At 40.9% G+C, this 26,614-nt stretch overlaps 1 protein-coding gene across 11 annotated transcripts in view; it reads right to left on the reverse strand.

The window, feature by feature from the left end:
- Nucleotides 1-1,477: 1,477 nt before the first annotated feature.
- Nucleotides 1,478-26,614, reverse strand: part of LOC125467583 (inactive ubiquitin carboxyl-terminal hydrolase 54-like) — a 124,101-nt gene continuing 98,964 nt past the window's right edge. For 8 of the 11 annotated variants that reach the window (XM_059640322.1, XM_059640328.1, XM_059640327.1 and 5 more), the window contains 8 exons: nt 23,477-23,650; nt 18,350-18,469; nt 17,365-17,530; nt 15,281-16,794; nt 13,162-13,295; nt 11,913-12,053; nt 9,506-9,701; nt 1,478-4,304 (listed from right to left, as the gene is read on the reverse strand). In XM_059640322.1, the coding sequence (XP_059496305.1) occupies nt 3,556-4,304; nt 9,506-9,701; nt 11,913-12,053; nt 13,162-13,295; nt 15,281-16,794; nt 17,365-17,530; nt 18,350-18,469; nt 23,477-23,650 (3,194 nt within the window). In that variant the 3' untranslated portion in view covers nt 1,478-3,555. Of the gene's footprint in view, nt 4,305-9,505; nt 9,702-11,912; nt 12,054-13,161; nt 13,296-15,280; nt 16,795-17,364; nt 17,531-18,349; nt 18,470-23,476; nt 23,651-26,614 lie in introns of those variants that run through there. The other 3 variants (XM_059640329.1, XM_059640330.1, XM_059640331.1) reach the window with 3 other exon arrangements.

Here is a 26,614-nt window from a genome sequence, read left to right on the forward strand (position 1 = left end):
AAAGACTCTCGGGGATAAGACCTATAAGCATATAGAATCAAATGGACTGATTTGCAAGAAATAGATGTTTGAGGCACTTTTGTTTCCCATACAAAGGATGGTGAATGCCTGGAATGCACTGTCAGAGGTGTAGTGGAAGCAGACACAAAAGCAGTATTCGAGAAATGCCTGGATGAATACATGAATTGGAAGACAACAGAGGGATATGGATCCTGCAAGTGAAGGCAGTTTTAATAAGGGCGGGCAAAATGTGTTGGCACAGGCTTGGAGAGCCAAAGGGCCTGTTCCTGTGCTGTATTGTTCTTTGCTCCAGTTCAGGTGACCATAATATGATGCAAAAAAATATTTTCACTCTCCTACTAGTCACTGCAATATGAAAGATAGGGGTCATAAATCTGTGGCTGCAGCACAGAGGCTGTCCCAAACACAAATTAAACATCATTGGCATGGTGCTTCCTGCTCAAGCGTGTTTTGGAAATGCTTTATATATTTGTTCAAACCACCTGGATCCACCACTAGGCACAGTCCAATGACAAGCTTTGGCAGAATGGCTGAAGATCCTGGGATTGTATTCATTAGAGTTTAGAAGGTTGAGGGGAGATCTAATACAAACGTACAAGATAATGTATGGCTTCGAAAGGGTGGACGCTAGGAAGTTGTTTCCGTTAGGCGGGGATTCTAGGACCCATGGGCACAGCCTTAGAATTAAAGGGAGTAAATTTAAAACAGAAACGAGGAGTCATTTCTTCAGCAAGAGAGTGGTGGGCCTGTGGAATTCATTGCCACGGAGTGCAGTGGAGGCCGGGACGTTGGATGCCTTCAAGGCAAAGATCGACAAATTCTTGATCTCACAAGGAATCAAGGGCTACGGGGAGAGTCCAGGGAAGTGGAGTTGAAATGCCCATCAGCCATGAGTGGTCTTGATGGGCCAAATGGCCTTACTTCCACTCCTATGTCTTATGGTCTAATACAATACGTAAATTTCCCTCATCTAGAGTTGCAAATGATTCAAAATGCATAACACTGACCTTTGAAGTTGATCATTAAAATTTGCTTTGATTATTAGAATATGTTACTTTTTCTTCCTGACATCAATTTTAAACTGCTTATCATTAGGGACCAATCCTCTGATTGTGGAATACTCCAAGCTGATGTCTCAGGATAATGCAGAGAGAGTGTTATGAAGTCAAAGGTGCTGGGAGTTAAGTCATAGACCTGCCTACTGCTCACACCACGGAAAAAACAAGCGAATTCTCCCATTATCTCAACTAACACTAAGTCCTCAGCAACACTGTCAAGAACAAATTATCTAGACACTTACCTTGCACTGTTCTTGGAACATTAAAAATTAGTTGTCATGTTGCCCTCCACAACAGGATGACTATACTTCGAAGGTAATAAATAATTAATTGGCCATAAAGAATGAAGAGTGCTTTACAAATGTAGAACTTTATTTTGTTTATTCTTTGTGGTGCTCAGTTACTCAGAGTAAATAAGTCAGCTAGAGAATGATGGAACAAACTGTCTGCTAAGTTTCCAATTCTTTTAATTCACCCAGCAAAGAGACATATCACTTTTTGTCTTAAATGTTTTACTTTTCAGAGTTAGACCAACAACAGCCCAATTATTCACACATTTGGATATTTATTGCAAAAATATGAGTTGCATTTTCTAGCACTGCAATAGATACAGAAATTTTCCAATTCACTTCTCATTGGCTGTAAAAGCTGTACACATTTTAACAGTAATACATTAGCAAGAATATCAAGCTTTTACTAAGCAGACAAGTATGAAATTACAGTACAAATCTGTAAACAGTTTTCTACAATAAAATCTCTTAACCTACATTTGTACACCTATAAATTTATCATCAGGAGTCTTATAGGATATACACAATGGTGTGGATGGCCTCGTACTTAATGCAGAACCTCTCAGTACTCATTCACCAATGGTACAGTCAAGATCATGAAGCTGCAGATATTACAACAGTAGTTACTGGTGGCATTTCCCATGGATTTTCAGCAGTCTGGAAGTCACGATGAATTTTACAGGCTGCCACAAATAAAAATCAGAATCATACATATTATAAAAATAACAGAAGAAGGAAATTAAAGGCAAAGTTCAGAACTTGTGCCCACAGCTGAAGCTTTCCTCTGGACCAATTCCTCTAAATATCTATCTGGGTGTCCTGTAACATCCTTTTAACTATTCAATATTTAGACATCAAAACTAATTTTTCTCCACTTGTCACACCATCACACTTGAACCCAGTGACTGGGTATATATACATACTTCTTCAATAATTACATTTTAATCTGCATCCTTCATTTATTTTTACAGCAGCTTTTCATCTCCAATGGCCCTCAGTGAAACAGTATCTTTACACTGCCTCTCACATCAGACCTACAATCAAAGATCATTTTAATCATATACATAGGTATGGGACGGTCAGTAAAGTGTCAAGGTGTCTTCCACGTGGGCAGTTACAATAGACATGTTTCACCTCAGTTATGTGTGCTATAGAAAAACTAATTGTTCACAGGTGGTTAGTATGAACACCATCTCAAACTGCAACCAACCACAATCATATCAAACCACATTGTAAGCTGAATCATTGTATAACATTGATCTTTTAACCTCTTTCAAGATCAAGAATAGACAAAGGAAAGTTTCTGCATGTGAAGCTGGCAATAAGTGCCCATGCAGTTACCGCACTTCATTAAAATTATTAATGGGGTCCAGAGGCAGATCAGCAAAGACACTAGTTACAGAAGCTCCATGGCCCTATGCAATTCCTTTCGCCACTCTTTTTAGTGGAAGCAATACCTTATTGCATTAAATGGGTGAACACCTCTGCTAAAATCGTAAAGAGAGAAATTACAGCAAAACATGTTAAATAAATATCCATTAGCTAGGATCCTGCTACATATATTTAAAATCACCTTAGTAACTTTTGAAATGCTGGAATCACAGAGGCTTAAAGAGAATTTGTACTATTGGTTAAAACAAAATATTAAAGTGGCCCCCCAGTTGTTCTTTTCATTGAACTTGATAGATCTGGAATGAGTTCAATGGGTTATTAAGTTGTCTTTTCATGACAATGACATCATAAAATGTCTATTGCAAACTGACAAGTAAATCACAATGTCATTTCAATCATTATACTGCACATTTTTGATCAGTTCAAAAGATCCAAACTAATAAAGTGGCTAGGTTTGTGATACAGTAAAAATCAATTTAGTGTACCCAAAGGAGAACAGTGCAGCTTTCAGATCCAGCATCAAAAGTCTAAATACAATTTCTATCTAGTAACAGAAAGAGTTAGTTTTATAATTTAAATACATTCGACCTTTAACCTTCATCAATTTTTCTTATTCTAACCATTTAAATGTGTATTATCGATTTTCAACATTACAGTTGATAAATGATCAGTTTTACAGTGTTAACCTACTCAGTTAGCGGTAGTACCAGTGTTCAGCCTAAGCATTAGCCTACTTTAAAGATAAGTTGTTTCTAAGACGGCCTTTGATTTTGGTTGATCGTAATCACAAAAGGTCAGTGCTGAGCTTTAAACCGTCCCATGTACGCACTACAGTTCCTACAATAGACCATGGTTGTGCTGATGAACACCTGCTGGCATAAAGCGCACTGATGCCTCCTGGTGCCTGGCTGTGGAGTGGTCTGTTGGGTCACTGATCGACCAGCAGGTGGCTGCCTTGAATATGTATCAGTACTGCTGGTTCTTGCAGTAGTATGATGAGTCAAATGCACTTTCTCACTGGCCCGAGGATAGGTATAGATTGTTTTCCTCCAATCTTCATCTGGAGGAACATCAAGGCGAACTGGACCTGCAGTACTGGACTGTGAAGACTTGTAATAAAAGGATTTTTGAAGATCTAAGGTCTTTGTAATGTTGCTGTTTTTTGGAAGAGTGTTTTGGACAGTACCATGTGCAGGTTTATAATGCACAGCAAAATGATTAGAACAATCATGATTATCAGGCATTTCAGTCAGAGTCTGTGGCAGCTTTCTGCTCAATGTGGTTATATTGGATGGATCTCTGCAAAGTTGCTCCACTTTTCTTTTGTCTGGCAGAACAGCTTGGTTGTTGTGAGCTAGTCTCTGCTGAATGGCATTCTTATTTGTACCATGCATCTGATCTTTTCTGATTGGTCTCTGTCCTTTAGTCCAATTCTTCTGAAAGCGTGGCAGTGTACCATAATTCACTGCAACACTCTGGTAGTTCTCATGGTTGAGAGTTTCACCCCGGTCAAACACAGCCAGAAATTTTTTGATGTTCTCGTCTGTTTTCACAAGAAACAGAGAAGTTAAATTCAGAGTTACTGGAAATTACTAGACCAGTGACAAAACTGCACTAACTATATATTCAAAAATTTTCCCATAGGTTCCCTATCGTCCACTGCAAATTTGGTAGAAAACTTAAATTACAATGTTGTTAAATCCTAAGAATCTTCAGAGAAATTTAATCTGTAGCTACTGATCTGATAGCCTGGCAGAGAGGGAGCAAGAGGACACTATTTTGTACATATACAGATTTTGTTTCAACTCATGATAAGATATTTTGATCAAATCACATTTTCACAAGTTCAGCTTTGCTACGAATTAGTGGAAATTATTGTTGTTTCACATGTTTTATCACTGAATTCCTGGCTGATTTAAAGGCTTCAGTTGTTCCCTCTGTTATTGTATGGTGTGGTGTGTACCACTGTATCAGAGTATAACACTTCACTACATTGACCAAATTTGCCTTTTAGTCTAAATGAAAACAAGGCATTACTCAAGTCCTTCACTTTTCCAAGTTGCCTTTCAAAATTATACTAACAATTTTATAGATGAGTAACATTTATCACTGATCCTGACCATGTAAAGACACTATTTGGTCCATTAAGCTAACACTCTCTTTGAAAGGGAGACAACGAAGTGTGGAGCTGGATGAACACAGCAGGCCAATCAGCATCTTAAGAGCACATAAGATGCTGCTTGGCCTGCTGTGTTCATTCAGCTCCACACTTTGTTGTCTTGGATTCTCCAGCATCTGTAGCTCCCATTAACTCGCTTTGAAAGTGTTGTCCACTTAATCACAGTTTCTTGTTATTCTTTTGTACCCTTTCATACAGGTATTCACATCCAATTTGACAAATTACAATTAATCCTTTTTCAACTACTGTTCCAAGCACTGCACTTGATGTTCTGACAAATCTGCATTTTAAAAGCATGTCTCCCAATCCCAGATCTTTTTAAAAGATCAAGATAAAAAGTCATAATTTCTGGTTCACAGAATATTGTAAATACAGCCTTACTGCACAGAAAGAGACCCTTCAGTCCAACTTGTCCATGGTGGCCAAGTTTCCAAAACTAAACTAGTTTAGTTTAGCAGCACAGTGGCTCAGCGGTTAGCACTGCTGCCTCACAGCACCAGGGACCCGAGTTCAATTCCACCCTCAGGCGACTGTCTGCACGGAGTTTGCACCTTCTCCCCGTGTCTGCGTGGGTTTCCTCCCACAGTCCAAGTGGATTGGCCATACTAAATTGCCCATAGTGTTCAGGGATGTTTGATTAGGTGGGTTATAGGGGGATGGGTCAGGGTGGGATGCTCCAAGGATCGATGTGGACTTGTTGGGCCGAAGGGCCTGTTTCCACACTGTAGGGATTCAATGATGCTATTCAAGATGATAAACTAGTCCCATTTGCCTGTATTTGGCTCATATTATTCCCTAAACCTTTCCTATTCATGTACCTGTTCAAAAGACTTTTTAATGTTGTAAATGTACCTGCATCTATCACTTTCTCTGGTACAAACACCCATGTGTCAGGCAAATTTTTGAGGTCCCTTGTAAATTTTTCTCCTGACATCTTAAAAACATGCCCCTTGTTTTGAACACCCCTCCCTAGAGAAAAGACCTTATCTATGCCCCTCATGATTTTATAAACCTCTCAGGTCACCGCTCAACTCCTACACTCCAGTGAAAAGAGTCCCAGTCTATCCCGCCTCTCCTTTTAACTCAAACCTTCCATTCCCATCAACATCCTGGCAAATCTTTTCTGAAGCGTCTCCAATTTAATACTTTTCCTAAAGCAGGACGACTACTCCAAAGTGGCTTGTGTCCTGTATAACTACATGACGTCCTAACTCCTATATTCAATGGTCTGAGCAATGAAGGCATGCTTGCTAAATGCCTTCTTAACCACCCTGTCTATCCACAACGCATCTTTCAAAGAACTATGTACCCGAATGCCTAGATTTCTCTGTTCGACAATATGATCCAGAACAATACCACTGACTGTACAAATCCTGCCCTTGTTCGTTTCACCAAAATGCAACACCTTGCATTTATCCAAATTAAACTCCATCTGCTACTCCTCAGTCGATTGGCCCAATTGATCAAGATCCCTCGATAATCAGTGTAGGCCAAACCACCAATTGCAGTATCATTTGAAAATCTATTAACCATGCCTCGTAAATACAAAAATGACAAACAAAAGCGGATCCAGCACCAATCCCTGCTGAATACTGCTGGTTACAGGCCTCTTGACCGAAAAACAACCCTCCAAACACCACCCTATGTTAGCGAGTTTTGAGAAGATTTGTAGCTCAGGTTTAGGTTCTGGATGTGAGTTTGCTCGCTGAGCTGGAAGGTTAGTTTTCAGACGTTTCGTCACCATTCTAGGTAACATCACCAGTGAGCCTCCAACCAAGCGCTGGTGTTATGTCCTGCTTTCTATTTATCTGACCTAAACAAATAAATAGAAAGCGGGACATAACACCAGCGCTTCGTCGGAGGCTCACTGATGATGTTACCTAGAATGGTGATGAAACGTCTGAAAACTAACCTTCCAGCTCAGCGAGCAAACTCACATCCAGAACCACCCTATGTCTCCAACCATCAAGCCAATTTTGTATCCCAATGACACGGTCTCCCCGAATCCCATGTGAACTGACTTTACATATCAGCCTCTCAGTGGGACTTTGTCAAAGGCTTTAGTAAAGTCATTATAGACATCTACAACATCAATTAACATAAGCTTCAATTCATTTCTTTATTCATTCACATAACTTTGAATAACTTTCAGATTTCTTCTTTTCCCTGTTGTGAAGAAATAGTCAGTATTTTTCCATCTCAGCTTATGTTTTAAGCTTCTCATCTCTCATGCTACCTTAGTGAGTCTATGATTAACATCCCTAAATCTGTTTTATAAAACCCAATGCAGTAATTTCAGAATAGTCAAGAAATACAAGCAAGAATAGATGCAGCTCTTCAAACCTGCACTGTAATTCAATATAATCTGTTGCTTACCTAGGATTTCAATTCCAGTTGCCCACCTGCTGCCCATACCTCAATCCCCAAGGGACCAAAATCTGCTTATCCCAGCCTTATTCAATCTTGGGAGTTCCCACAGTTCTCTAGGGTACACAGCTCCCCAGATTTTCAAAACTCTGACCAAAGAATTTTCCTCTCTTGACAGTCCTAAATGATCAGTTGCTTATCCAGGGACTGTGGCCCCATGTTCTAGATTCCCAAGCAGCAGAACAACTTCACTTTACCCTACCAAGACTCTCAATCTTTTCTGTTCCAATGAGATCACAGTCTTCTAAACTCCAAAAAACAGACTCAATTCACTCAGCCTTTATGGACAGCTGCCTCATCCCATGAATGATTCTAGTGTCCCTGACTTTGCTATGCTGCCTCCATTGTAAGCACATCCTTCCTTAAAAATGAAGAGCAAAACTGCACTCTGTTTTGCAGTTATAGCTGATCAAAGTTCTGTACAGATGTAGCATCATAGAATTCCTACAGTGAGAGTACAAGCCACTTAGCCAATCTAGTATGCACCAACCCTCCAAAAAGCATCCCTCCCACACCCGTCCCCCTATCATATTCCTGTCAATCTAAATTTCCCATGGCTAACCTACTTAAGCTTGCACATCCCTGGATACAATGGGCAATTTAGCACGGCCAATCCACCTAACCCACACATCTTTGTACCATGGGAGGAAACCAAAGTACCTGGAGAAAACCCAAGCAGGCACATGGAGAATGTGCAAACTCCACACAGACAGTTGCTCAGAATCAAATCGAGGACCCTGGTGCCGTGAGGCAGCAGCAGTGATAACCAATGGTGTCACCATGCTGCTTGTACTTCAATGATCTTGGGAATATGCTCAAATAAACTTGATGAATTCTTATACTTTGTAATACTGCATTCATTTACAATACATCAGGTTTAACTCATTGACAGAGATAATGGGAACTGCCGATGCTGGAGAATCTGAGATAACACGGTGTGAAGCTGGATGAATGCAGCAGGCCAAGCAGCAGCGGAGCAGGAAAGTTGACCGGAAATGTCAACTTTCCTGCTCCTCTGATGCTGCTTGGCCTGCTGCGTTCATCCAGCTTCACAGTGCGTTATCTCTAACTCATTGACAACCTGTTTTGCTCTCATTCAATAATCTTATGTCTGTGATAATAACAATAAATAATTCTATCTGTCCAGACTGTTTTGATTAGTCAGACATCGGTCCCAAGAGCTTTTGTAAATACAAAGGCGGTGATTAAATATTAGAATGTTTTACCAAAACACTAAGGTAATATGGGGACTGTTTGCAGCCACCACTCCCAACTGATTTTTCTCCCTCTCTGCCCTAATTTCTCTCCTCTTCATTCACTGCCAACTTGAAGGCATTTCAACCTCACCTAATGGAGGGTGAGAAAAAAAATGAGGAATGGGACTCAAAGCTCTGCCTGTCTATATTTTCTTTGCTGTCACCACCACCATACTTTTGTCAGCTTACTTAGTATTGGTTGTTTCGAGATCTAGCTGTTCTGATGTGAGAAATGAGTATACGAGAAATGTGGTATTGCCAAGAGTAGTGAGGTAGCAGTGAGGCAGGCTGTTAATAAAGAACAAAATTAGTGGAAGGTAAAGACTGAAAGAACTGTGGATGTTGTAAGTCAGAAACAAAAACAGAAATTGCTGCAACAGCTCGGCAGCTCTGGCAACATCTGAAGATAGAAATCGGAGACAACATTTCAGGTCAAGTGACCCTTCCTCAGGACTGAAGATGTATTGTTGGGGCCCAACAATACAAGTGTTGATGGGGACAAGCAATGGGTTGGGGGTAATGTGGCTGCCACGGGTGGTAATGCACATGAGGTATGGAACTGGAGATAAAAATAGCAAAGTGAGATGAACGATGAAAAGATCAAATGGGACGGAACAGTTATGGAAATTTAAAGTAGTCCTGATGGAACCAATGGTAGCTTCTTGCAGTTAATGCCAGGAAATACCAAGACATGGTCTTGTCACGTGAAGTATCTCTGCCAGTAGCTTCACTGATAAGTAGACAATTCCATATTTGAAGAGCATTTCAAATAACGATATGACCCGGAAAGGAAACAGATGGACAAGGACAGACAACCCTGCAGTCTTACACACTGGGGATCGGTGCAAACAAAGGAGGTACAAGTGGAGATGCCAAGATTACCTGATGCTCTATTTGCCTCACCAGCCTTGCTTGGCCATAATGGATCAGACGAAAGGTGCTGTGATAGGTTGGAATGGTGTTGAAGGTTAGAGGTTAACACATGAGGATCATGGGAGGAAGCTTGGGATGTGGTCAAGGAAGAAGAGCTGACCGATCTTTTTCGAGGCTCCATGCATCTTCTCAAGGTTGTTGTTTCCTTTTAAGATAAATGGATATGAATGTTATATGTGGAAACTGACCGATGATAGAACGAAAAAGAATTGCCTTAAATTTATTCCAGAGAGCCTCTCCCACAAGATTTTCTGAGGATTGATCAACATGCTAACGCTTGTGCACAAAACACGTGCTTGCAAATATAGGTTGAAAGTTACTCGCGGAAGTTTATTTCAGTAGGATGTGTAGCACAGTTGTAGTGTCACTGGACTAAAACAAAATTGCTGGAAAAGCTCAGCAGGACTGGCAGCAACTGTGAAGGAAAGAATGGAGTTAACTTTTTGGGTCCGTTGACCCTTCCTCAGAACTTTGTCACTGGATGAAATGTCACTGGACTGGTTGACTAGAAGCCTACGCTATTGTGACTGCGATATAGGAGCAATCACCATTCCCATGTATGTTTTGTCCCACTGGCAGGACAGACCCAAAAGAGTGGCACAATAATGTAGTCAGCAGGAAGGTACATTTCAAGTCCTCAACATTAACCCAATGAAGACTCACGGTATCAGGTGCAAACTTGGGCAATGCTGGTTACTTTGGCTAAGGCTGGCAAGGGCACTGTATGTACTCTGGGTGGGGAATTTCAATGATCATTATCAGGAGTGACTTGGTAGCATCACCACTGACCAACATAACTGATACAATTGCTGCTAGACTGGGTCTGCAGCAGGTAGTGGGGAAACTAACAGAGAAAAACCTGTGTGAACTCATCCTCACCAATCTTGCGGTCACAGATGCATCTGTCCATAAAATTATTGGTAGAAGTGCCCATTTCACCCTTAGGGAGACAAATAGTTTGTAACGGTATACCTTCCATTGAATTGGGTCGCATTAGTGCCGTGTTAAATGAAACAGATTTCAAACAGTTCAAGCAATTCAAAGCTGGGTAAACATGAGGTGCTGTAGTCCATCATAATCATCACCAGCAGCAGCAGCAGCACTGAATTAAAACTCAATTTGTAACCTTGTCCTTTGGCATGCCCCCCACCAATATTTATCAGGAATCCAGAAAATCAACCCTAGTTCAAATAGGAGTGAAGAAGGGCAAGGATATACCAGGAATATCTAAAAATAAGATGTCAATCTGGCGAAAGTAAAAACTTACGTGCCGAACCGCAGAAGCAACGTGCTACATACACAGCCAATCAATCCCACAACTAATGGATCAGACCTAGGATCTGCAGTTCTGTCACATTCAGTCAAGAGTAGAGGACAATTCAATGATGGGGAAGCTCAGCACATCAGACTAATAGGTGCAGTTGATGCATTCGCAGTCATCTTCTATCACATGCTAAGTGGATGATCTAACTCATCTTCCTCTTAAGTTCCCAGAATCACAGACACCAGTCACCAGCCAATTCAATTCCTTCTATATGTATTCAAGAAATGACTGGACATGCAGACCTTAAAGGCCCTGGAAACATTACAGCAATAGTAGATCGAGGGGACCTGGCAAAACTGAAGCCAATAGGTATTAGAGGAAAACTCTCCACTGGTTGGGGTCATGCATAGCACAAAGGAAGATTGTTGTGGCTGTTGGAGGTCAATTATCTTAGTCCACTGGAAAGTTTATCAGTGTGGTGTCCAGGACCCAACCACCTTCAATTGCCTCTTAATAAATCTTCCTTCCATCATAAGGTCAGAACTGATGAATGTTTACTGATGACTGCACATTGCACAGCGCATTTGCACCACACAAGGGCCAGAAATTGAACTGCCCCGGCCACAAATACTGTTCAGAGATTAGGAATTCTGCTGGGAATTAATCACTTCGAGTTCCAAGAGATTGTCCACAATCAATAAGGCAAAGAGAGAGGATTGTAATGGAATAGTGTCCACTAGCCTGACAGATCGAGCTCTGGTATTTCTCTTTCAATAACACCTACCAAACTTGCGACCTCCAACACCCAAAAGGGCAAGAACAGGACATGTGTGGGGAAATCACCACCTGCAAGTTCATTTCCAAGCCATACATAATCCCAGCTTGAAATTACATTGTCATTGTCACTGTCACTCGGTCAAAATCTTGGATGTCTCTAATAGGACTGTGTAAGAGCACTTAGACCAGATTGACAGAAAGGGTGCAAGGAGGTAACTCACCACCACTTTACCAAGGGCAGTTAGGAACGATCAATAAATGCTGGCCTGCCAGCAATGTCCACATTCCACAAATGAATAAATAAAATTAACTTACAACACTCTGAGAAGGAACCACAGGATTATCTCTGTTAGCAAGAATAGTTCCACTCAGGCTGCGAGCAATCCGACGGAAATTCTCTGCACTGTAATCATCATTTTCCTCAATATCACTTGCAGCAAGTTCACTGACGAGCATCTTGTAAAGGTAGAGAATAAAGGTATATTGAGATCTATTAAACATTCATGACCAGCAGAGGATGCAAAAACAAAAAATGTCCTTACAAATACAGGAGTTTCGAATAAACACACCAAAAAGGTGAAGAGGGGATCTTGCTAGAAATTGTAGTCATTTGTACTAGTCATAAATGGATGTAACCGTAACTTCGCTAGCCATGGCAGGGTTCACAGTGAAATGAAACATCTAAAGAGTGGATACTTGGAGTACAATGCAAAAGGTTAAGCCTTGGAAAAGTTCTGTATTGAATCTGGATCACCCATCAATTAATTTGACTGCTTTATGCAATAGTTGCATATCAACTTTGTATGCAAATACATACAACACAGCAAAATAGTAACCTCAAGTCACCAATCATCAATAGTTCTGGGTAATTAGGGATGGGCAATACCCATATCCCATCAATGAAATAAAAAAAACTAATGAGTGGGTCATCAACTGCCTTTAGATGGATTCTCCATTGTAATACAGTGCTTAATTTCTGTAGAATCCTCAAAAGACAACTTATACTGCCCATTAAAGTAAAAAACCAAAAGAACTGCAGATGCTGTAAATCAGGCACAAAAACAAAAGTTGTTGGAAACTTTCAGGAGGTTTGGCAACACATGTGAAGAAAATAATCAGAGTTAATGTTTTGGGTCCAGTGACCCTTCCTCAGTCCATTGCGAGACATTAACTCTGATTTTGTTTCCTTCACAGATGTTGCCAGCCCTGCCAAACTTTTCCAGCAACTTCTGTTCTTGTTCCTGCCCATTAAAGTGCTGCTTTCATTGCCTAACTGATGAACTGCCAACCTGATTTCCCTGAAGGAAACTCAGACCTTTATTGAAAAACCATGTCATATTTTGAAACCAGAAGATGTTGAGTACTCTGAATTAAAAGGATTCCACAAGAGTTGCTTTTTGCTTCAAATTCACTTTTGTGAGGCACCTATTTCCCTCAGTCCACCACAACGAAGTTTCAAAATCTAATACCACACATATCGACAGAAACTAACAATTCAATGCAAGTAGTCACACAATTTATTATGAATTAAGCTAGTAAGGAATTTCTATTCACTTAGAAATACCTTTGAACTAACTGGTAGAGGTGCTCCACAAGATACTGTTGCATAAGCACTGCGCTCAATCTCTGCGGTTGGAGTTTTTGATTGACCTCTTCCAGGCAGAGAGAAGTGTTTTCTTGTAAGTGTATGTGCGGAAACTAGAGGAGACACAAAAATCAGAGCTACATTAACACATGCTTCATTTTCTAAAAATTGTACAAGTAGCCAGTTATCAATTAGGTTGGTTCACTTTAAATCAGCACAATCTTCAAAACAGGATAGTTAATTCTATATACGGCTAGATATGCAGTCAGCCTGGGTTCCAACTTGCAAACCAGCTGAGGTTACCACAAAGGACTCTCCTTCTCAACCTGAGGCCCCTCAGGTTAAACCACCACCAGTTGTCTCTCTCTAATCAGAAAGCAGCCCTATAACACTATGATGATTTTACCTGTTAGTTAATAAAATGGATTTTTGAAATTCCTGCTGAATATATTCTAATTGGACCCAGCTATCACTGATCACAATAGTGTTCTGGTCTTGTTTTTCTGTATAATCCAGAGCCTTCAAATCAACCAATGTTGGACCACTGCCAAAATGGAGTCACTGTGGCATTCAGTTGTGTGCCCCATCTGGGTTCAGGTACACCTGGTGTAACAATCTTTTGAATCAGAGTAATTGCTGTAAGAGCAAAACAACAAGGGACAAGAGCAGGCCTCTCAGCCCTTTCACCCTGCTCTGCTATTCAATAAGACAGTGGATAATCAGTTTTAATTTCAACTTTATACTTCTACATGTCCCCAATAATCCTTCTTCCCTTTGGTAATCTATCCAGCTCTGCCTTAAAAATATTTCAAGATTCTTCATCTGCTACCATTTGAGGAAGGAAATTCCAAATTCTAAACCCTCAGAAAAACCGTTTCCTCATCTCTGTCTTTAATCAGCAAGGCCTTATTGTTTTAAAAGACACCTAGTTGTAGATTTTCCCACAAGGAGAAACATCCTCCCCATTATGGTGCAGTAGGGTCACGTCCCTATCCCTGGACTGAGAAGCCCGAGTTCAAGTCCCAGCTGCTCCAGAGGTATGTAATAATATCTGAGCAGGTTGATCATTAAAAAAAGGTTAAATAATACTTTTAAAAATCCATTCAATATCCTAGTTAAGTTCCCTCAAGACTTGTACGTTTCAATTAAGTCGCCTTAATCCTTGTAAACTTAGGGAATACAGGCCTAACCTATCTAGCCTTTCCTCATAAGGCAATTCATTTATTGCAAGTATTAGTCCACTAAGCCTTCCCAGAACTGCTTCCAACACACATCCTTCCAAAAGTATGATGACCAGTACTGTACACAATACTCCAGATGTGGTCACACGAATACTCAGCGTTTGTTCGAATGGGTTTCCTCTCTTTTCTGATATGAACACCCATTCTTCATCAACACCATTTCTCTAATATGATAAGTACTCCCTTTACTTTTTGCTTTAGGGCACCTCTGTCAGCAGTTTCATTTACTCCTCCTTTTTCCACATTTCAAAAACCTATCAATTTCGAACAGTCTTTAGATGCGAAGAAGGATCATCCTAAACTAAAAATGTTAATTGTTTCTTTCTCCACAGATACTCTAAGAGATGTTCAGTTTCTCTAGCAATTCTTGTTCTTATTTCAGATTTCAGCATTCACAGTGCCTTGCTTTTGTAACAATGATGTAAGGTCGGGGGCAGGGGGGGGGGGGGCATGGGTGGGTGGGTGAGGGGGGAAGCTTGGTGATCAACTGTACCTGGAGACTGATAAGTCAAGAGTCCTTCTTTTGCAGCCTAATCTGTTCTGTTTGCACAAAGAATTTGAAACTAAACAGCGAGGCAGCACAAGGATTCCATGTTATGACTAGGTATGATGAGTAACCCAAGGGTCTTCGATGGTTGAATTTCAGCCTATCATGGTCATAAACTTTCCCTACACTTATAAGCACATACCAGCAAACCCTGTTAGGCCAACTGACTCATGTGACTTAAACAAAACACTTAACTGAGAAAATGACAATTAATTATCAAATACAATGTAAGACATACTTGAATCTTGATAATAATGGCCAGAAGATTGGAACTGTGGTTGCTTGCTAACTGTGTGTTGAGCCGCCTCACCTGGTTTAGTGTTGCTTTGTCCGGCAGTATTCTCAGCCAACAGTCTCCCTGGTGAATATCTGGTATTCTCAGAAGCTTGCAGACTTGCTTGATAGAGCGATTCCAGCTCTGAAAACTCCAGTTCCATATTCTGATTTGTGTCCTTAAATGGTTGTATTTCTTGTTTTCCATGAGCTTGTGTGTTATTTTCTTGGCTGCGCAGATTACCATGCAGGTGACGCTGTTCACTGATTTTGTAATCTGATTGTGGCATATAATGTTCTCTATCACCACCGAACCTTCTATCTACAGGCACAGAAGTTGTACTGGTAGAAAGCTCATTTTGCTGCCTCACTGGTACAGACATGTCCTTGGGACTAGTTTCCCTAAAACATGATTGGACAGCAGTTTGGTATCTCTGTCCACATGTCTCATCTGTCTGAGCATCAGGTGGAAAACCTGAGCCTCTGGAGTAACGGTATACTTCTCTTGCAGCAGCATCGGTGTTTGCTAGGTAAGTAGATATAGATGAAGTAACAGATACCTCAGCTTTATAGTCCAAAGGTCTATGTGAAACCTGGGGAGAATACAAGCCTTCAGAAGACCATTGCGCACTGCCCAACTGATCATTACCTTGAAGCGCTCCCACCTTTTGATTCAAAGTCAGAGGTGGCTGGGATACTTCTTGATCAAATTTCTTTGGTGGAAAATCAGAACATGTACTGCCGTAATTACCTTCTTCACTTCTCTGACCCAACTTAACATTTAGCCTTTGTAACTGTTGTGACATTGACTTTATATTAACTCTCTCAACAGCTATTTTGGTCTTTGATGAACAGGCACTGTCAAACTCTGTTGAATTCAAATCCAATCCTAAATCACTTCTATATGACTGATAAGGAGGAGATTCGGCAGGGGACCAGTTCAAGCTTGTGGATGACGAAATTGTACATGGAGAAATTTTGCTATCTGTTGCATTAAGTTGACTTGAATTACAGTATTGAGAAGAATAAGGATTGCTGTTTGAATAGACACCCATTTCATCTTTTTGAGGTAACACATGCGTGTGGAGAGATGGTGATGGAAATGTGTAATTCATGTCTCTGTATTCAGCTGTAAGCAATGGCAAGGAACCATGTTTGTTTTTTGTCGGTTTATGGCTGAATACAGAACAGTCCGATTTCTCCTTCCCTTTTATTGGTTCATCAATATTCTTCAGCTGATGTGTGGGTATTGCAGAGGTCTCTTCCACCTTCTCCCCAGGGAGAAAAGCTGGAGCTAAACTGCAGTTGTTTGGAGATGGAAGCTCGGTGGTACATCTGGCAGACAGGTTTTGGTTCAGTTCGGAAGCCAAAGAAGTGGAAACTTTGCCATGCAAATCCAATTGAGAATCGTGTAACCTGGATGCATGTTGAGTAAGTTGATGATGGGAGGCTGACAGGACTAGGGAAGATTTGGGCCTGTTATCTGGTTCACCGATGGGTTCCATTGCTCTCTCTGATGTTAGCAGTACTTGGACCTGGCTAGTTTGCACACTGAAATAAAAAGGTGTGTTATTTTTAAAGTTGAATAGTGGAAATAATTCAATACCAGTGCTAAACACAAGCTGTATATACCTATCAATAGATGCAAGATGTAATTAAACACTATATTTAAAATCTCACATCAGCATTTGTGTTACTTAATTCAGTATAATTACACTATAATATACTCACAGTATAATTTTGAATTCACTTATTGTCCAACCTTAAGGAATTGTCGCTGGGCAAAGTGGAAATGTTAAGAATCAAACTTATGGTTAGAATTCATGAAAAAGATAAGATTCTGTAAGATCTTTCTGCAGTAGAATCTTGATACATATTCTAAACATCTCCTAAAAGTAACCTATTTTTGTGCAAGTGACACAGTCTTTCAAACAAGTTTAGGACAGTCCTTCCAAAAAAAAAGGCATCAAAATAAATACATACTTTGGACAGTTACTGAATATTTTGTCCAAAATTTAATTTCTGTAATAAATAAATCCCATTTTCAAGGCATTATTTGCAGTCTCAGTGCTTAAATAGTTTCCATGTAACATTTTGTTTTTCTTGAACGTAAATTACTACCTTTTGCATTCAGTCACGGGGATCCCCAGTGGAGGGGAGTGGGTGGATTGTTGCATGCGCTCTTGCAGACTTCGAACCTTCTTCATGCAAACATGGAGCTTCTTATCAGCAAGGGCTTTGGTGTGTGTGATGGCACTGCCTTCATGCATAGCAAGTCTTAGTTTAGCTAAAATGCAAAACAGCAGAAAAAAAAATGCACAGGCAGACCCAAACAACATGCAGTTGTAAAACAGAAGTATGAGAAACTCACAACATGTTCCGATGGAATGTTAAGCAGTGATTTGTAACAGCAATGTGATTCAGCTTTAATTACAAAATGGGTGCTTTACACACAAAAGCAAATGTCATGTCAAGTGCTTATTAAATCACATATCTAGCAAAGAATATGCATAGCCACACAGCTAAGCGAATGTCAAAGAAAAGTGAATGAGTGGTATAATCACTACTCTGGCCCTCAAAAGCATAAAAGAAAAGTGAGTGAGAAGCATATTTATCCAGTTCATTGCACCGAGAATCTGTATTCTCAAACAAAATCCAGCAGAATCAGTGTTAAATTGCCAGTTAGATTAATTACTCTAAGAAAACTTTAGTTTTTGTACATATTTGGTTAAAACCAAATATGAAATTAAAAGAAAGCACCATTTTGAAAAGGTGTCCAAGAAAGGAGCATTTTAAAATATAACCACATTTTGAACTTGATTAATGAGAAAAACCTTTGGTTCAAAGATTATTTAAAATTTAGAAATTGATGCGCATTATATTACTATCTTAAAAATAAAAATTGTGAAATAATTTCAAGCCAATTTTGACATTTATGGAACTAATTTCGAAATAGGAACAGGACATGCATAGAAAGAAGTAGTGAGTAACTGGCAGGTTTTGCTTCAGTTTCTAGCTAAATTAAAAGCTTTTAGTGAGTAAATATCAGAACTGGTTAGCAGAGTAATTTAGTCTGCGAGCAGCAGAGGCAGTTAGGCTTACTTACACACAGCTTCATTGCAGAGACTGAGCGCTGCAGCCAAGTCATCCTTTTGTTCAAGGCGGAAAGACTGTTCTAATAAAGAGTCTACCTCCTGCAATGACCTCTCAAACTTGTCAGTCTTCCCTGCAGAAGCAACAGCAAGTTTATCTTTTAACACGCACTTGTTTAAAGAACGTTTGCTGAGTATTATGAACATTTTGCAGTTACAGAAATTTGTTACACAACTTACACTTTCAAATCAACAATTTTATTTATATTTTATCATTAATAAAGGCATGCCATCTTGGATTTTTCTCGATCTTAACTGTCAATTACTTTGATGTTTGAAAAAGATAGTAATTTCAGATTGCTGTTTTCACCTGGAGCAGAAAACATCTCTCACCAAAAAGCAACTGAACTCAATCTGAAACAACAGCAACAATTTGGTGAACTCAATCTCATGTCATCTCATTTTAAATGGATAGTCCTGTGTGGTTTATAGGGATATGCAACTTCAAACAGCTGCAGATTAGCAGCAAATACACCATGAGGCAATTCAATATAAAGACAAGAGACAACAAATGCAGGAGTAGGCCATTTGGCCCTTCGAACCACCATCCATTATGATCATGGCTGATCATCCCCAATCAGTATCCAGTTCCTGCCTTATCCCCATAACCCTTGATTCCACTATCTTTAAGAACTCTATCCATTTCTTTCTTGGAAATCTCCAGAGACTTGGCCTCCGCTGCCTTCTGGGGCAGAGCATTCCATATATACACCACTCTCTGGGTGAAGACTTTTTTCCTCAACTCTGTTCTAAATGGTCTACCCCATATTTTTAAACTGTGTCCTTTGGTTCTGGACTCACCCATCAGCGGAAGCATGTTTCCTGCCTCCAGATTGTCTAATCCCTTAATAATCTTATACGTTTCAATCAGATCCCCTCTCATCCTTCTAATCTGTATACAAGCCCAGTCGCTCCAATCTTTCAACACATGATTGTCCCGCCATTCAGGGAATTGACCTCGTGAACCTATGCTGCACTCCCTCAATAGAAAGAATGTCCTTCCTCAAATTTGGAGACCAAAGCTGCACGCAATACTCCAGGTGCAGTCTCACCAGGGCCCTGTACAGCTGCAGAAGGACCTCTTTGCTCCTATACTCAATTCCTCTTGTTATGAAGGCCAGCAAGCCGTTAGCTTTCTTCACTGCCTGCTTTACCTGCATGCTTGCTTTCATTGACTGATGTACAAGAACACCTAGATCTCATTGTACTTCCCCTTTACCTAACTTGACTCTATTTAGAGAAGTAATCTGCCTTCCTGTTCTTGCCACCAAAGTAGATAACCACACATTTATCCACATTAAACTGCATCTGCTATGCATCCATCCACTCACCGAGCCTGTCTAATCACCCTGTATTCTCATAACATCCTCCTCACATTTCACACTGTCACCCAGCTTTGTGTCATCAGCAAATTTGCTAATATTACTTTTAATGCCTTCATCTATATCATTAATAATATATTGTAAACAGCTGCGGTCCCAGCACCGAACCTTGTAGTACCCCATTGGTCACCGCCTACCATTCCGAAAGGGGCCCGTTTATCTCTACTCTTTGCTTCCTGTCAGCCAGCCAATTTTCAATCCAAGTCAGTATTTTGCCCCCAATACCATGTGTCCTAATTTTGCTCACTAATCTCCTGTGTGGGACTTTATCAAAGGCTTTCTGAAAGTCCGGGTACACTACATCCACTGGCTCTCCCTTGTCCATCTTCCTATTTACATCCTCCAAAAATTCCAGAAGATTAGTCAAGCACGATTTCCCCTTCGTAAATCCATGCTGACTCTGACCTATTCTGTTACTGCTATCCAAATGAGTCATAATTTCATCTTTTATAATTGGCTCCAGCATTTTTCCCGCCGCAGACGTCAGGCTAACTGGTCTATAACTTCCTGTTTTCTCTCTCCCTCCTTTCTTGAAAATTGGGACAACATTAGCCACCCTCCAATCCACAGGAACTGATCCTGAATCTACAGAACATTGGAAAATGATTACCAATGCATCCATGATTTCCAGAGCCACCTCCTTAAGTACCCGGGTCATCCCAGGGTATAATGACTCATTATAAAATACTTCCTGAAGGAAGTATTTATAATGACTCATTATAAAATACTTCCTGAAGGTACTACCACAGGTGATTTGTTTCCTTCTGCACAGACTTCCAAGGTCCATACTCAAGAGATTTCTGAAACCAGAAGTAATAAACCTGCTCAGTCACGCCCAGTTTGAGTTCCACCAAAGCTTCTCAGCTTCTGACCTCATTACAGCCTTGGTTCAAATGGGTAGAAGAGCTGAATTCCAGAAGGGAGGTGAGGTGAGAGTGACTGCCCTTGACATCAAGGCTACATTCCACCAAGTGTGGCATCAAGCAGCCCTAGCAAAACTACAATCAATGCATATCAGGGGACAAACTCTCTGGTGGTTGGAGTCATAGCTGACACATAGGAATATGGTCGTAGTTGTTGGAGGTCAATCTTTTCAGCTTCAGGATATCTCTGCAGGAGTTTCTCAGGATGGTGTTCTCGCCCCAACCATCTTCAGCTGCTTCATCAATGACCTTCCCTCTATCTTAAGGCCAGAAGTGGGGATGTTTGCTGATGATTGCACAATATTCAGCACCATTCGTGACTCCTCAGTACTGAAACAGTCAGTGTTCAAATGCAACAAGATCTGGACAATATCCAGGCTTGGGCTGACAAGTGATATTTGCACCACACAAATGCCAGCCTATGTCCATCACCAAAAAGAGACAATCTAACCACTATCCCTTGACATTCAATGGTGTTGCCATCACTGAATCTTCCACTATCAACATGCTGGGGGTTATCATTGACCAAGAACTCAACTGAACTCACCAAATAAAGACAGTGGCAACAACAGCAATCCTGAGACTAGGAATACTGCGGCAAGTAACTCACCTCCTGACTCCTCAAAGCCTGTCCACCACCTGCAAGGTACAAGTCAGGGCTGTGATGGAATATTCCCCATTTGCTGGATGAGTGCAGCCCCAACAACACTCCAGAAGCTTGACACCACCCAGGACAAAGCAGCCACTTGATTGGCACTACATCCACTGGCACCCACTCCCTCTATCAACGCTCAGTAGCAGCAGTGTGTACTAGCTACAAGATCCACAAACAGCACCTTCCAAACCCACGACCACTTCCATCTAGAAGGATGAGGGCATCGGATATTGGGACCACCACCTCCAAGTTCCCCTCCAAGCCACTCACCACCCTGATATGGAAATGTATCGCCGTTCCATAACTGTCGCTGGGTCAAAATCCTGGAATTGCCTCTCTAATGGCATTATGGGTCAACCTACAGCAGATGGACTGCAGTTCAAGAAAGCAGCTCACCACCGCCTTCTCACGGGCAACTAGGGACGGGCAAGAAATGCTCGCCAGCCAGCGACGTGCACATCTCACAAATGAATAGGAAAACAAAAACCAGAAGTCAATAGTTCAGCACATGCATTGGTGTGCACAATCTGTCAGAGCGACTGTGCGGCCACGCAGCTGATAAGGAATATAGGTTTGGAGTCACAGGTAGGCCAGACGAGGTAAGGACAGCAGATTTCCTTCTAAATGGATGTGGTTTTTACAGACAATATCCCCAGAACATTTTCAGGGACTCTGGATTACTAGTCAAGTTACATTACCATAATGCCGCTGCCTCCCCTATTTGCTTAGTGTAAAGTAGTACACTCAAAGATCCAGAAGGTTCCTTGGAACAATAATCTTGGAAGGTCTGCAAACTTATTTGTGCTAGCTTGATCAGCAAAAGAATGCAGCAGCTGTAGTCTTGGAACATAAGCACATCTTTTGATGTGTTAGTAGATATCGACATTTCAACAGTGCTATCAGAAAATCAAATTAGCATCAGCACTATTAAAATGAAATTATTCACAGTGAGAAGGAAGGAACATATTTTGTAAGGCTGAAAAACAGAATTAAGAAAGAAGAGCTCCAGTAATAGTGCAAAATGTGAGGCAGAAAAAAGTGATTTTAAGTTTGAAGCTCAATTTATTCTTGTGCTTTTCCTGTATGCAGCTATTCATATGACTCAAGTTGAGACAGTATAATAGTAGACATATAGTAAGGTTAGATAGGCCTGCATTCTAACTGTGATGTAAACCAATGCTGCTCATTTGTATTTTCACGTGCACCTATGATCATTTAAATGTGAAAATAGAGGAACTTAAACAAACAACAAAGCGAATTTCAAATGATTGTCTATGCACCCCCGAGGAAGCACCAATATGACACTGCTATGTAAAGTAGTCCTTATATTTTTATATATATATTCTCGTATTTTTAAAAATATTTCATATTTTCCTCTTATATTTCAGATTCGCATTTAACCAACTTAACATTGCTATTTTATAGCAACGTAGGAACTTACTGAGCCTTTCATATTTGAGAAAATTTTAAAAGCTAGCATGTTATTTTTTCAGATATTTGAGTCCCGCTCACTAAGCTCTCTTCTCTTCGAGTTTAGTGAAAAGAACCCAACAGCAAGTCCTTCCCTATTTTATAGATCCTTTCAATAAGTGGGTGGGGATACACAGACAGTACAGGATTGATACAATTATGTTGATGATAATGGTTTAATAATCAATCACAAAAAGAATTAATTAATTTCGTGGGTTAGTTCACTTAAGACAGTAAAATACATTGGCTAGAGTTATGGAGCAGCGTCGACTGGAGTTATGTGTCAGGACCATGCTGAATCTCCACACAGTTGACATTGTATAAATTGTTTGGGCAATTGAATTTTTTGATGAGTAATTTCCATACTCTTGGAATCCTCTTAAATTGCCCAATAAAGTTGGATAATTTGGAGTGCTCACTTCTGCTTCATAGCAGCTCATGCTAGGAGGATTAAAAGGTGACTAATTTCTGGTAACTACTAATCTGATGTCCAACTCACAACTGATGGCTTCATTTATTACCTAGACCTCTGACGAAATCTCAACACTCCCCCTCCCCCAGCCAATACAGGCCCAAGACCTTATGTGCCTGCCAGCTTGACACTTCCTCTTTCCACTACACACCACCACCCCAACCGCCTGTCAAACACACCTTGATTTTGTAGCTCATCTAAATCCATGAATTTGCTTGGTCGGGGATTGAATACCATAGTTGCTTCCTTTTCCCTCAGTTTCTTTCTTCTTAGCTCCTCTTCTTTAGTTTTCCTCTTAATCTCCTCTTCCAACTCATCCAATTCACTTCGCACAGGATGACCGTAGTTTTCACCTATGTGAAGCAGATTTAACAAATGACGAATAAAACAATACAGATTTGTTTATGTATATATTATTTTTCCCATTCAAAAGCATCAAGGCCAAGATGTAGATGCAAAGTGATCTGCAAAAGAAGCAAATATGATATGAAAAAAAACTTTCTTTGACATGGAGTGGATCAGGTCACACTGCCTGAAAGTGCTGGAGTCAGATTCAATTAAGGCATTCAAGGTGTTATTTAAATTGAAACAAAAGTATAATGATACAGGGAAAAGGCACAAAGTCATAATGCAGAGCTGGCGCAGACATGATGGGCCAAATAGCTGCTGCACCAGAACACACCAGTAATTGTGACAGAGATAATGGGAACTGCAGATGCTGGAGAATCCAAGATAATAAAATGTGAGGCTGGATGAACACAGCAGGCCAAGCAGCATCTCAGGAGCACAAAAGCTGACGTTTCGGGCCTAGACTCTTCATCAGAGAGGGGGATGGGGAGAGGGAACTGGAATAAATAGGGAGGGGGGGGAGAGGCGGACCGAAGATGGAGAGAAAAGAAGATAGGTGGAGAGAGTATAGGTGGGGAGGTAGGGAGGGGATAGGTCAGTCCAGGGAAGACAGACAGGTCAAGGAGGTGGGATGAGGTTAGTAGGTAGATGGGGGTGCAGCTTGGGGTGGGAGAAAGGGATGGGTGAGAGGAAGAACAGGTTAGGGAGGCAGAGACAGGTTGGACTGGTTTTGGGATGCAGTGGGTGGAGGGGAAGAGCTGGGCTGTTTGTGTGGTGCAGTGGGGGGAGGGGATGAACTGGGCTGGTTTAGGGATGCGGTGGGGTAAGGGGAGATTTTGAAACTGGTCAAGTCCACATTGATACCATTAGGCTGCAGGGTTCCCAGGCGGAATATGAGTTGCTGTTCCTGCAACCTTCGGGTGGCATCATTGTGGCACTGCAGGAGGCCCATGATGGACATGTCATCTAGAGAATGGGAGGGGGAGTGGAAATGGTTTGCGACTGGGAGGTGCAGTTGTTTGTTGCGAACTGAGCGGAGGTGTTCTGCAAAGCGGTCCCCAAGCCTCCGCTTGGTTTCCCTAATGTAATTGTGACAGGTGAGTGGAGGAAAACATGGATTTAATGTATTTAAATTAAATGTTGCCGCTCAGCAGTATTAAGCTAGCAAATGCAAAATAAAATGAGAACTTTAAGTGGCCTAACCTATTTGATGTACACTAACATCATCACCCAGCAAAATTAATGATGATTTTAGTTGTTTAAATTGATAGCTAAAGACGGTCAGCAAAGACTGCCATCATTGCAAAATACTCTGACCGGTCCTAAGGCCACAACACGTTACTGGTTTAAGTGACCCATCCATGGGCACGGTGTTAGATTCTGGTACAAAATATTTGTGGGAAGAACAGACTTGTTTTCTTGTCAATTATACTGATCATTTGTCTGAAGCAGCTACTGAATTGCTCCTGTAGGAAAATGATCAACCACCAAAAACCGCTGGCCAATATTCAACAATTCAGGGTCATGGATGGTGCATGAAACAGAACGTCAACATGTAGTAAACACATCCCAGCAGATTTATCACTGAAATTTTCTTTTTGCGTGAATACAGTACAACATGTTTCAAACAATTTTAGTCAAGTCAGAAACTGGTTCAGTTATTGAAAAATAAATTGTGTTCATGTTTTGTGTAAAATGCTATACTCAAAAGGTTGTAAATCTTTGGAAATCCTTACCTCACCAGGTTATGCATGTCCTGTCATGGAATGCATTTAAGGCTAAGACAGACTGAGAACTTGCCCTATCCATCCAATATCATCATCTTCACTGGCAGTCCCAAAGGTTGAGGATGACTTGCTTCCACTCCAGGGGTTTGGATTCTATGGTGGTTGTCTAGGCTAATCCTGGAGCTCCAGATGCCGACCTTCAGGTAGGGCAGCTGGTGTTTGAGTTGGGAGGAACTCTCTGGATTCTGCATACTTTTGGTCCACACACACACACACACACACACACACACACACACACCCCACTTGGTGACGCTCAAAGTGCTTAGCAGCTTCGCTGGTTTTTTCCAGTTTGTGGCTTTCCTGCATAATTTTCCAGCTCCTTGCTAAGTTCCAACAACACCCAAACCGGTTTTATTTCAGGAATGACTACAGTGTAAATAATCACTAGAAACCAGAAAGTCAGCCATTAAAGCTATAAAGCAGAATGCTTTTAGTTGCTGAGGATATCCAGCAATAGTTTGGGTATCTGTTCCAAATAAGAACATTAAAGGAAACTGAGATAACATGGTGTGAAGCTGGATGAGCACAGCACGCCAAGCAGCATCAGAGGAGCAGGAAAGCTTGATGTTTCTGAAGAAGGGTCCCGACCCGAAACATCAAGCTTTCCTGCTCCTCTGATGCTGCTTGGCGCGCTGTGTTCATCCAGCTTCACACCGTGTTATCTCAGATTCTCCAGTATCGGCAGTTCCTACTTTCTGTGACATTAAAGGAAACTATTTTCTTTCCCCCTCATCTCTGTCTAAATGATCATTCATTTACCCTGAAACTCTGCTTCTGTTTTGTACTTTTTTAAAAAAAGCAGAACTGAAGGGTCCTAAAAACTTTTCAGATTTACTTTATTGAAATGAAAAGCAGTGAAAATCTGCAATAAATCTTTGGCAGTGGTGGGTGTGAGAATGGGAGGAGGATTAATGACAGCAAGGAGGAATAAAAAATAGGGAGGAAATTACAGATAAAAATTATACATATCAATGCCATTTAATTGAGGTATGACTTGCATGTCAATGTATAACATTAGTACCACTTAAACAAAAAAAAATTGCTACAGATCACACCAGACATTAGCTTGAACGCTCCATCTGTTGACAGATTTGCAGAATCTCATTTCCTACAACCACCATTATGAAACCACTTCAAACCTGCTGCAATATCCACCTCATTAGCCATGCAGGGCAGTGTGAA

This window comes from Stegostoma tigrinum, chromosome 37 (genome assembly GCF_030684315.1).
Source record: "Stegostoma tigrinum isolate sSteTig4 chromosome 37, sSteTig4.hap1, whole genome shotgun sequence".
NCBI lineage: Eukaryota > Metazoa > Chordata > Chondrichthyes > Orectolobiformes > Stegostomatidae > Stegostoma > Stegostoma tigrinum.